The sequence below is a fragment of the Ylistrum balloti genome, unplaced genomic scaffold (assembly GCF_031769215.1).
Source record: "Ylistrum balloti isolate Yb309-2 unplaced genomic scaffold, AGI_CSIRO_Ybal_v1 Utg369672, whole genome shotgun sequence".
NCBI classification, from domain to species: domain Eukaryota; kingdom Metazoa; phylum Mollusca; class Bivalvia; order Pectinida; family Pectinidae; genus Ylistrum; species Ylistrum balloti.
In genome coordinates, this window is record NW_026781917.1 from 1,809,374 (window position 1) to 1,822,649 (window position 13,276).

The 13,276-nt window shown below is 34.1% G+C and overlaps 1 protein-coding gene across 1 annotated transcript in view; it reads left to right on the forward strand.

Annotated features, from left to right (window-relative positions):
- Positions 1-11,869, forward strand: part of LOC132562949 (protein YIPF5-like) — a 95,115-nt gene extending 83,246 nt beyond the window's left edge. Inside the window, exons 5-7 of the mRNA XM_060227730.1 lie at positions 6,952-7,062; positions 9,568-9,749; positions 10,525-11,869. Of these exons, the coding sequence (XP_060083713.1) occupies positions 6,952-7,062; positions 9,568-9,749; positions 10,525-10,687 (456 nt within the window). The 3' untranslated portion in view covers positions 10,688-11,869. The remainder of the gene's footprint in view (positions 1-6,951; positions 7,063-9,567; positions 9,750-10,524) is intronic.
- Positions 11,870-13,276: the final 1,407 nt, after the last annotated feature.

Sequence of the window (13,276 nt, forward strand, 5' to 3'; positions counted from 1 at the left end):
TGTCATGTTCAAAATACATGGAAATTAAGTTTAAGAAATTGTTACTGTGGAATATTAAAGATTCTGAAATATGTACAATGTATTACACTACAAAGGGTTTGTTTATAAAGTGCAGAATCTCCTTCCATGCATATGTTTTTTGTTGTGTTGGTAGTTATATGTACAATTGTGATATAAAAGTTAGAAATTGAAACCCTTGCTTGTTGGTTACTTATTGGAGATACAAATTAGTTCCTCAGGCCAAGAATTGTCTTGTGGGTGTGATATACTGTTGATTCAATGCAAGCAGCCCATGCAGAAGGCCAACACCAAGCCTCTAGCAGACTCAGAGTAGGGACGTGGGTGTATTACAGGGTAGTTTGTACTACATGTAATTGCTGGCATTTCTACCGAAAACTTCAGATGTGGTTGGGCTTATTTCACCGATTAAGGCTTATTGCCACTGTCCTGTAGGTTGTAACAATAGAATGTATATGATATACAGATAAGAATTCCAGACATCTTGTTGGTCAGGGTGTTCCGTGCTAACAATGAATTGGTTGACTGGGATAGTGAGACAATATTATAATTCTCGCAGCAATGATTTGGGTTTGTCTATATAGGATGCAGGATTGTACTATTGGAAGTTTAAAAAATTGAATTACATACAATTATTCATGTCAACTTTGAGTTTGTTTTGTTGAAATACTAGTACTACCTGATACATGTATTTGCAGAAACTGATCATAAAGTTCAGATAGTATAAAAAAAAACAGATCTTAAAAAGTTTGATTTAAGACTCCACCATGATTGGGTTATCATAGGACTTAAGATATACTTTTGATAATTAAGTATTATTTTCAATAAAATACTGATTTAGGGAAACTTTTCTCAGTTTTGGTTTTTATAATAGGAATACATTGTCTAGGAACACACAATCAAAGCAAATTCAATAATACGGTCTCTGCAAAGTGATTTTCAATTACGGTAAGTCTATAAACAGAATGTTTAGAGTGATTGAATACAGACCAGTAGCTGGGCCAGTTCTATCCTTTGAGACTCAAGTCTATCATTAACTTATAATAACAATTGCACTTTGTCTGTAACAAGTCTGACGATTACCTTTGTAGTTAACACCTGATGTTACCATACCTGTCGTGATATAGTCCTACCTGACCAATATACCGGTACTTTATGACCCTGATTACAGCCAGGTAAAATGGCTGATTAAGACAGGTATCAGAGAAAATGATACCTTTGGCTCTGTGATCACTACACCTGATCCGCCTGTTAGTCGGAACAACCACTCTACAAATTGAAATACAAGCACACATGGAATTCATTTTCCTTTGAAATGTGCCAATTTGCTTTGTGTGGGGATATTTCAGGTTTATAGTGAAGGAGAAAACAACAAAAGCATCCCACTAACCTGACGTAAATGGCTTGTGAATATTGATCCGACCACACCAAGTCATTCTTTACAAATTTGCCATAAAGATGATTGTTCGCCTTTCGTTGCTGTGCATTATTGTATTATCTAGGGAAGACTGTTTCTACTATCGGCATCCCGAAGGGTTTCCATGTTCAGATCTGATTGAATTTAGCTGTTTTGCTGGAAAAGTTAATACGAGAAAAAACAGTGCTACAACAGAAGAATTATATATTGGGTGTCTGAAGTTTCCTGATAGCTGTAGGGCTCAGGTACTTCTCCAGGGAATATACACATGCTGCTAAAGCTGGATCACAGCAAGTCCAAGAGGTCATTTGGTCGAAGCAGAATTATTTCCAAACATGCTAGTAATGAAATTAAGGGTGAAAAGGTCAAGGTTAGATAATAAATTATGCTCCATTTTAGTGTTGTGGTGTTGTCAAGACAACCCTTTTTTGACTGGTGTTTATGGTTGACAGAAAACAAATGTCCAGTTAAAATATTGGTGTGTTTGGTACATGTAAATCTGTCTACTTGTCACCTCAAAATTACATTTCTATGAATAATGGTTAATATATGTCGGTATTTGATATTATCAGTGCTGATGCAGCTCCAGATTTTGTTTATATTTCCTATTTTAAAGTACATATATTTATACATTTTGACTGTTGTACTATAATGCTACATATAAGTACGGAGGAATTTTTATTTGGATTCTTATCAGTATCAAATCGTAGGATATTAGAGGAAGAATCCAAATGGTTCTTAAATAAGGAATAGAATTATTCTCTTATTTTATGCATTTTGCTGAGAAAGGAGCTTTTAAATATCTACACTTTTGATGTCCCTGCATATACTTTAGATAATAATGAAGACATTTTGGTACCAAATTCGGATGTTTTGATTATGACCTTACAATTTTTTTTTTTTTTTTGGCAATGATAATGCCCATGCCTATTAATAAGCCCATCTTTATGCTGTTCAGATGAGACTGTGAAAAGCAATGTACTGTTATACTGTAAAAGCATTTATTAGGTCATCTGACCCGAAGGGTCCGATGACCTATAGTCATCATGCTTCGTCTGTCGTCGTGCGCCGTCCTAAACTTTTCATTCAAACGACTTCTTCTCAAATACTAGAAGGTCTAGGGGGCTAATACTTGGCACAGAGGATACTGGCATGGAGCTCTACCAAGTTTGTTCAAATGAATGACCTTGACCAACTTTAAAGGTCACAGGGGTCAAATATGTTAAAATCTTTAAACAACTTCTTCTCATTAACCAAAAGGCTCAGAGTGTATATATTGGGCCTGTAACATGCTGGGATGAAGGACTACCAAGTTTGTTCAAATGAATGACCTTGACCCACTTTAAAGGTCACAGGGGTCAAATATGTTAAAATCTTTAAACAACTTCTTCTATAACCAAAAGGCTCAGATTGTGCCTGTGGCATGCTGGGATGAAGGGCTATCAAGTTTGTTTAAATGAATGACCTTGAACAACTTTCAAGGTCACAGGGGTCAAATATGTCAAAATCTTTAAATAACTTCTTCTCAAATACTAGAAGGCCTAGGGGGCTAATACTTGGCCCATAGCATGCTGGCATGGAGCCCTACAAAGTTTGATTTTGGCCCACTTTCAAGGTCACAGGGGTCAAATATGTTAAAATATACAAAGGACTTCATCTCAATAAGCAAAAGTCTATGATGCCGATAAGCACTGGGAGAAAGGCTACCAAGTTTATTATGAATGACCTCAACCCACTTTCAAGGTGTCAAATATGACGAAACAAGCAAAACATGAGTGCTGATATTGGGCCTGTAAGATGCTTGGAGGAGAGGCTACCAAGTTTGTTCAAATGAATGACCTCAACCCACTTTCTAGGTTTGGCTTGCTTTTTGTCAGATGACCGTTAAGGCCCATGGGCCTCTTGTTTTTGTGGTGGGTTATATTTGTTGAGTTCATAAGTGTTCTTATCCCATGAATTTATATATCCTCAAAATGATACTCAGAAAAAGGCAACATACAATATACCCAGGTAGTACTAGCAGATTTTGTGAGTAATAGTTAAAAAGAAAAAAAACATAAACAGAAAGTAAAATTTTTGGAAAACCACAAAATTTATCTCCCACAAAAATGATTTTACAATAATCCCTCCCCCTGACTTTGATTGAAAAAAGATTCATTGACCCACTGGAACTTCTGCAAGATAAATGAAGATTTTATGTGTGTGTTTATGTTTGTCTTTTTAACAACATAAAAGGAATGGTGTGGATGTTGATGAGTCAAGGGTGGGCTTATCAAGATGAATTATGGTATGCCAGTACATTACATGAATGCTGCCATATTGATTCTTTGAAAAGCGGTTGGTAAATCGTCAACGTTTTCCGTGTACCTAATTTAACATTTATCTGTAAATATTCTGTGTTTTACTCTCATGAATTGTAGATACACTGCATGCAGTACCGCAAACTCCAGACAAGATTATAGGTTTTACCTAAACAGCCGTGGTTCAGTCAAACTCATTTTGATGTTCAGACGGAATCTAAAGTATAAATATGTCTGAATATCGTGAAAAACTTTATCGTATTTTCTGCTATATGTGTCACAGTGGAAAATAATGGATACTTTTATATATTTATTGTTATATAGTTCTTAGATACACTCCAAAGTGTCTCCTATGAATCTTGAATGTGTGATGATCATGCAAAGAGGCATGGTCGTTAAAAAGATATGAATATTGGTATTGAGGGTGAGGAATAAAGAAATGAATATTGGTATTGAGGGTGAGGAATAAAGAAATGAATATTGGTATTGAGGGTGAGGAATACAGAAATGAATATTGGTATTGAGGGTGAGGGGTAAAGAAATGAATATTGGTATTGAGGGTGAGGAATAAAGAAATAAATATTGGTATTGAGGGTGAGAGATAAAGAAATGAATATTGGTATTGAGGTTGAGAGATAAAGAAATGAATATTGGTATTGAGGTTGAGAGATAAAGAAATGAATATTGGTATTGAGGTTGAGAGATAAAGAAATGAATATTGGTATTGAGGGTGAGGAATAAAGAAATGAATACTGGTATTGAGGGTGAGGAATACAGAAATGAATATTGGTATTGAGGGTGAGGGGTAAAGAAATGAATATTGGTATTGAGGGTGAGGAATAAAGAAATAAATATTGGTATTGAGGGTGAGAGATAAAGAAATGAATATTGGTATTGAGGGTGAGGAATAAAGAAATGAATATTGGTATTGAGGGTGAGGAATAAAGAAATGAATATTGGTATTGAGGTTGAGAGATAAAGAAATGAATATTGGTATTGAGGTTGAGAGATAAAGAAATGAATATTGGTATTGAGGTTGAGAGATAAAGAAATGAATATTGGTATTGAGGGTGAGGGGGCGGGATAAAGAAATGAATATTGGTTTTGATGGTGAGAGATAAAGAAATGAATATTGGTATTAAGGGTGAGGAATAAAGAAATGAATATTGGTATTGAGGGTGAGGGGTAAAGAAATGAATATTGGTATTGAGGGTGAGAGATAAAGAAATGAATATTGCTATTAAGGGTGAGGAATAAAGAAATGAATATTGGTATTGAGGGTGAGAGATAAAGAAATGAATATTGGTATTGAGGGTGAGGAATAAAGAAATGAATATTGGTATTGAGGGTGAGGGTGAGGAATAAAGAAATGAATATTGGTATTGAGGGTGAGGAATAAAGAAATGAATATTGGTATTTAGGTTGAGGGACATATGAAGAAATGAAAATGAAAAGGGAACCTTTGAATATTTGATGGTAAAGTAAAAGATCATATCAAGGTTTATACATGATAAAAGCTGTTTGTTTCTTTGCTTGGTTTATCATCTAGTAAACAGTCATGGCCATTTTGAGGCAGGGTCTTGTAGTATCTGGTGGCTACCTCACTGAACAACATACAGGAGACCTGTTGCATGCTGTCCAGTGCAATACGGGTAAAGTGTCTTGCCCAATGACACAACCACGCCAGCACAGACTGGTCTATTTTTCAGCTTCTTGAGAAATACTAACCATTACTGGTAGGGAGTGTAGATTGAACCTTACACCCCAGATCTGTACCTGAAGTTAGGTAGGCCAACACTCTGACTGAGCTTTGATGCCCCTCTGCATTGTTATTGGTACTTGATATATGTATATACCTGTAAACATATACAAGGTTTTACTGTAAATACAGATACACATTTCAAGGCTTAAAATGAAATGGTTACAGTAATGGAGGGCCCGTATACTGTTTTCCTTGATCAGCACATATACAATGTATTTCTATAGTGTCTGATGCACATTTTATCCCCACTGATGGGACTCTCTGTAATAGATTGTCTGTCCGCCACAGACGATAGCATTAGAGAGTGTTGGGTATCAGTAATGGATCGTTGTCTTTGCCCATCAGACGGAGAAAGTATGATAATAGGGCTCGATGCTAATATATATATTTGGAAATAAAAGCAAAGATGGAATTCAGTAATGAAATTCAGTATCATGGGAGAGTTGATTTCTGGCTCTGTTTGACAGTGGTGGAGAAACTGGACACGTTAACGAACTCGAACACATTACATTGAAAGCTTTATTGCAATGACTGTTTTGCAAGGACTAGTAGTTATTCTATAAAAACATTTATTTCATTTGTTTTACATTACAAAGAATAAAGAAATTTAATTCTTTGATGCAAAATCTCATTTTAATTTTGCTCTCCGATAGTGCAATATTCATTTTCATTGCAATTCTAATTATCCTCATTTGTTATTGATTATAACGATAATATAATTATTTGTTGATGAAATCTTTATATTGCCAGCAGTTTTGTCATAAAAAAGATATGATATGTGAGAAATAAAAGAAATATTTACACAGTATGTAAGTCATTGTTGGGGGTAGGGGGTGGGTATGTATTCATTATCACATGGTTGGCTATTTGATGGCTTAGCTCTGTATCCATGATCTGTGGTCCATTTGTAAACAATCCTTGTTTTTGCCTATTTCTTGAGAAGCACAAGTCATACATAGGTTTCTCTTGGTTCCTAGTTGTGCCTATCCAATATTGTGTCAGATTACGGAAACAAAATGGCTGACAGAGGGCCATCTTTAATTTTGACATTTGAAGGTTGTTATGGTTTTTCCTGAGAAGGTCAGGATGGATCTTTCTCCATTTTCACTCGTATGTTCCCCTTTGTCCCTAGTTTTGAACATTTGATTTTGAGTCTGATCATATAAACAAATGACCCACAGGCAACCTCCTTTGAATTAACTATTAAAGAAAAGAAGGGAAAAGACCAAATTTTTAAAGAAGAAATAAATTGAGACCAAACAAGGCTTGGTGCCAAGATCCGTCTGTGATCTCTTGTAAGTGTGGAAGAAGATGATGAAATGTCACATAATGTGTTTCTTCCTGCATCAGATTATAGCATTCCTTTATGATTTACAACTAATGTGTATGTTTGCAGAGTTTTCTTGTTTTTTTTAAGATAATAATGTAAATGTGAAATATTTTTGTATTTTTAGACCATGGCTGTCCTGAACCCCCTTAAGCAGACAGACAGTACAATTATGCAGGACACTGACCTTGCAGGACCTTTTGTCTTCTGTCTGGCATTTGGAGGATCACTCATGCTGGTAAATATCACCAACACTTTATTTAATTGTTCACAAAAAAAAACATACATATATATATATACATAATTTTCTGTATATATTTCTACATATCTATATATCAAATAAGGCAGGTGCTTGGATTTAAATTTATTGGTTTCAATGTACATAACATAAACTTTATTTATTTTACAATAATTTTGAAACAAATTATTCCAGTACTAACTCTTTCTGACCTGAATGGAATCGCACAAGAAATCTTACTATAGGAGACAAAACTCATGTGGTGGGGCTGGTGGTCCCTTACGTTTTTTAACATCCATACAAGGAATCGAACCTAGATCATCTAGGTGAAAGATAAGTGTGTAACCACTGTGCCATGTGACCATCAGTTAAATGTATTCAAAGAATACTGCAATAGGCTCTATCCATGTCTATTGCTGTTTCAAAGAATTAAAAAAATGCTATTCATAGTCCTGCAATAGCCCCACCCCATGAACTTTGGTCAGAAGCTTCCAGATAATGAATGTGTTGATTGACACCAAATAAGCTAGATAATACAGAATAGTAAGGATGGTTTGGGAACAGCTGCTCAGTCCAATAGAAGGACTAGAGAGAGCAGGTTGTTATCACTGAAAGGACCATAAACAAAAGCACCTCATTGAAATGTCATGGTCAGCATCTGGACCTCATTATTTGATGTCCAATCACTATGGTCAGTGTCACCAGCTCTAGTGTTGACAATCCTTATCGCCATCTTGTGGTCAGCTTGCTGTCACTATGGTCACCATATGGTCAGTGTTATCATTGCCTAGTTTTCTTGTGGTTCTCCAGGATTTAGATTAGATTTATAGTTTCCATAGTGATAAGGTTTAATTTTCACAAAATCTGTCATTAATTGGTTAATGGTCCTAATTTTCTGTCAAAGAATGATCCATGTGAGAATTCGAAAATAGATAAGTGGTTTCAATTAGAAAAATACTGATTGAAAATGAAGTTAATATCAAAAGATTTTGTGGAATATTTTTAAGTCAAAACAAAAATACAATAGACAGAGATAGATTATTGGTCAGAGTTGATGTCTAGGTGATTGATCCTCTCATCAAAATTGACCACTAGGACATTTCTGTTGACCTATTCTTTAATTAGCTAATTCCTAATTATGATGTCTTTATAGGATAAACTGACCAGATCACTGAACATGATACAAGTTTGATGTCTTATAGGAAATTGTCATTTTGATTTATGAAGTGAAGTTTAAATTTCAGAATTTCAAAGAAAAAAATATATTTGCAATTAATGTCGAAATGTTTTACAGCATACCTGAAGATGGTAATTTTGTGGGGACAAATTTTTTTTTTTTTTTTGCATTTAATATCATTAAAATAATATGTGATTCTTACAATGTGTTAAGCCTAACAAAGCTTGATACAACATCAACCCAGGACATTCTCCTTGTATGGTTTCTAATAGGATGAACTGGACACATGCTGGACAGCAGTGTGAGATGACTAATTGGATTGTCTCATCTCATTCTTCACACCAGAATTAGTCAGCTGGAAATAGTGGCTATCATTATAGACAAGTCATTGTTAAGCTTTGTCTCTGATCATTCTAATTTAGGATTAAATTGTATCGTCAACAGATGATATTTCCTGTTTAAAAATAGCAACTTTCATTGTGTCAGTTCAAAGATCCAGGATGTCATACCTTAAGACTATATCATACAATTATGTTTACCTCTTTGATATAAGAGTTCCAAGCTTACCGGGTATATTGCATTAATATAAAGACTTGTTTAAGGAATCTGTATGTGACATCTTAAGGCTATATCATATAGTTATGTTTACCTCTTTGATATAAGAGTTCCAAGCTAATACTATAGTATTATAAAGTCTTCCACTGTGTTTGTTCAAAGATCCTGTATGTGACACCTTAAGGCTATATCATGCTGTTAAATTACCTCTTTGATATAAGAGTTCCAAACTATTGCTAATGCTGAACAGCCATGAATGCTTCCTGTTTAATATGAATAATTTCAATTCATAGATTATATATGTCCAACTTCAGGATATCAGCTGCTTTATTGTAAATTCATCCTGTCATCTTTACCTTCTGTATATGACACTTAAGGATATAAGCTACCGTACTAATTATGCTCAATTCCTTGCTTAACAGAAGTGCAAGCTGTTATCCATGTATGCAAAACATGCTCTTTTCGCTAATGGTTTTAATTTCCTGTGACATGTCTGTTGTTGCTTGTGAGACAATGGAGTGTTAATGTTCACATACCTGATATATTGTGTTGTATGTATGCTTGCAGTAAAACCCTGAGAGATGTGAGATTGCCTACAGATAATTATTCTCAGATTTCAGGACTGTGAAGGATATGTTTTGTTACAGTCATCCAAATAAGATATTCATTATCGTAAAAAAATCTGAAAAGTTGTAGCAATTATGAACAAAATTAAAATTATAACTTATAATTATAATTGACAGCAATGTTTGAAAGAAGAATTTTTATTACAGGCTGGGAAGCTACAATTTGGATATATTTATGGGATTGGTGTTGTGGGGTGCCTTGCCATGTACAGCTTACTGAATCTGATGAGTATAAAAGCAGTGTCAGGGGGTTGTGTCATCAGCGTCCTTGGCTACTGCCTCCTTCCCATGGTCATCCTTTCATGCTCCGCAGTGGTCTTCTCCTTAAAGTAAGTATTTATCAGTTCATATACATCACAGGAAAACCTGTCCATAAGGACCACTTGTCTAAAGACCATTTGTCTGTAAAGTGTGTTCCACCTATTTGTAAGACCATTTAACTGTAAACTGTGCTTGTCTGATAGTGCTCACCTGTCTAAAATGACCACTTGTCTATAAAAACAACCTGTTTTTAAGTTGTTTAAATGTCCTTACTACTCACTTGTCTATAAGGCTTTTAAAGAATACATTTATTTGAAAATGATGGTGTTAATATATGCATGTAATGAGAACCTGTCTACAACAGACAATTCCCTATTGTGACATTATGACAGTCATTTCTATCGGGTAAGTTGGGTTGGTCAGCCATGTAATCATTAGATATATAAAGGGAAATAACTCCAACAAATGTTTTACTATCTCCAGTACATAAAGCTATTACGATATATCAGGGGAGACAACTCTAAATGTTATGAGGCTTATTCATTATTACTTAAACAGTTGTTGTAAAATTAGAGAAAAAATCAAAGTTGAATTTCCTAAAACAGTACAGCATGTATTCATTTTTATTGCTTTCTAGATTTTCCATTTTTTTTAGTGTACAATACAAAATGATTGGAATATACTTTTCTATGCTATTTGCACATAGTTGATGCCAAAATATTCATCCATACTTAATGTTTTATGTATTTTACTCAGTTAATAACAAGATAAAAGCAGGCTTACTCTCACTTTCCATATATATTACACAATTATTATAAACTGTTCAAATTGTTCATTTTTTAGGGGTCTGCTTGGTATTGTGCTGACAGCAGTGGCGGTGATCTGGTGTAGTCTGTCTGCGTCTAAGTTGTTTGTGTCGGCATTGTCTATGGATCACCAGCAGCCATTAGTGGCCTATCCCTGTGCCTTAGTGTACGGGGTCTTCGCTTTACTCACAGTATTTTAAAATATGATGTCTGTCTTCAAACCATAATTTCTCGTTAAAAACTTCAGATTAAAATGTTTCGTTATCCTTTTTTTTTCAAATTCTGAAAAATCTAAAGTTCAGATTGATTTTTAAATTTCTACAGAAAAATCAATTGTGTGAGTAATGCAATGATTGTGGCCATGAATTTTTTAAGAAAAATAATTTTTAAAATAACAATTTGCCTTCTCACTTTTGTTGTATCTAATTTTACTGGTATAATGTTTAGAGAAATCATTTGAATTATCTGTGAAATTATAGAATTTGATCAGATGTAATAATGATTAGAAAAAATATTCAATCTAAAGTTGATGTTGAGAAATGAGAACTTTGGGTTAAGACTTACTGTAGTGATAGTGTGCAATATTTTTTGTCTCATAGCAGTAAGTGGACATGTAATCTCTTATGAATTTGAAGAATCAGCATCACAACATGAAATGACCTATGTAGGGGGAGGTGAAACGTCAAGAACCTTTCACTGACAAGGAAATTAAGAAAGGGGTTTGTGAAGGATTTGTGTCATATTCTAAGATAAATCTTAACCTTGTTGTTGACAAAATTTTAAATGTAGCCAGGTATTATTTTTATGCAAGTTTATTAAAAACCTCATACCTTTGTCCAACAGGGAAACAGAAGATCATCAGATATATCTTTCTTAGTCATGTGTGAATGATGTGCCATTTTGTAAAATTTCACTGTAATTCCTGTTTGTAGGATTTTGTATTGATGCTTTGCTGGTGTAAACTTGGAAATTTACAATAATTTTAATATTATACAAACCATATCTGCATCAATATATACTGTTTTTTTTTTTTTTATTAATTGAGTGAATTTGTGATTGTCGTTCATACCAAAACTAATGACGACTCCACATGTATTAGAATTAGTTTCAGGAATCAATACTTTCACACTGTATAGCCATTTTCTAGAACTATAAATTAAAATCATACAATGTACAGCTTTTTACATACAGTTGCTGCGATTCAGGTCAGCCCTGTGGATTTCTGTTTATTTTCAAGTGCTTCTCAATTCATTTTAGTGCATGGATGAAAGCTTGAGACACTTTGGGTATGTAGTGTGGGGTTGTTTGATGGTAAAGAGTCTTTCTTGTTGTAAAACAGATGATCATGACATTTGGTGATAATAAAACATTTGTAATAATTATTTGTTGTTTCGCATCTTTGAAACCGGTAGTTACATGACCGAGAAAACCCCTCTTCTGTGATTGTCTCCTAGTTTTCCAGCAGGTTTTGATAAATTGTAATGTTAACCTGAAACTGGGGAATTTTCGCATGAGAGATTACCATCACAAATTGATAACCTGGTATAAAAATAGTAACAGGGTTTTCCATAATGTGATGTTATTATCACAAATATGATAACCTACTGTAAATTTGTGGGTATTGTGGGCACTCGGGTATGGCACGCACTCAGGTATAGTGCGATAGTACATTTTTGGGGTCACATTTTAAAAAAAATATATATAAAAAGGTAAAAGTATATATAAGATAAATATGGATTACCGGTTACCATGGTGCAACAGTTAATGTTTGGATTCATCAATAATTAGGAAAACGTAATGACCCAAAGAATTAATTATCTTATGTAAACAACTTGAAGCAGTTGCCTGACAACCCACATGGAAGGCTAGGCTAATCTGATAATTAACGGTTTTTGACAGGTAGCACTTTGAGTATTAGGAGATTGACAACACCTGGCTCACGCTGAATGTGTGCTATTGGTCAGAAAAAGATGTTGTTTTAACAGTCTGAAAATGTTCAATCCTATGGTGTCCCCATAAAAGCAGGTGATATGTTCAGTAATGGTAGTCTGAAAATAGTAACATAGAATTTCCTTGGTGCGTTATACTTTCCATGAAAGAGAAGGCTATATTTTGTTTTTAATGCATTTTAAATGAGAATGCCTATAACCATTGGAAGGTGATAATCTCCTCTGTCTGTGGCTGATGGTAAAATCACATTTCTAAAGTTGATAAATCCTCATATTAACCTACAAAAATTCAATAATTGTATATTATTAAGACATACCCAATTAAATTATCACTAAATGCAACCACTTGTTATCAGTGTCAATACACCTATTATGTATATTGTGTAATGCCCTAGCTTGTAACAATACCTGGTAGAACTGTGGTGAATATAGCCCCATTGTTTTAAATGTGACTTGATGATGTTCTAAGCATTGTAGCTTCAATAACAGTCTAATGAATGCTGTTTTCATCATTTCTAACAAAAATATCAAAATTATGCGATGAAACAGGATCTCACACCAAATGCAGGGAATTTTTTTTAAAAAGACTTGTTTTATAAAAATTCTCACATGAAATGAAAAGTTAAGTAAGAATCTCTGTAATATTGATATCAGTTTGTTAATACTGTATTTACATTTTAACTTGGCAATGCACCACACACTAGATACATATATATCAATTTTTAACAACAAAATCTATTTCTTAATCACAAATTATTTAAAACTCTCAATTCTTTATGACACATCGCTGACCAACTAATGACAATATTTGATATCCTGTTCATTTCCCCACATCAACAT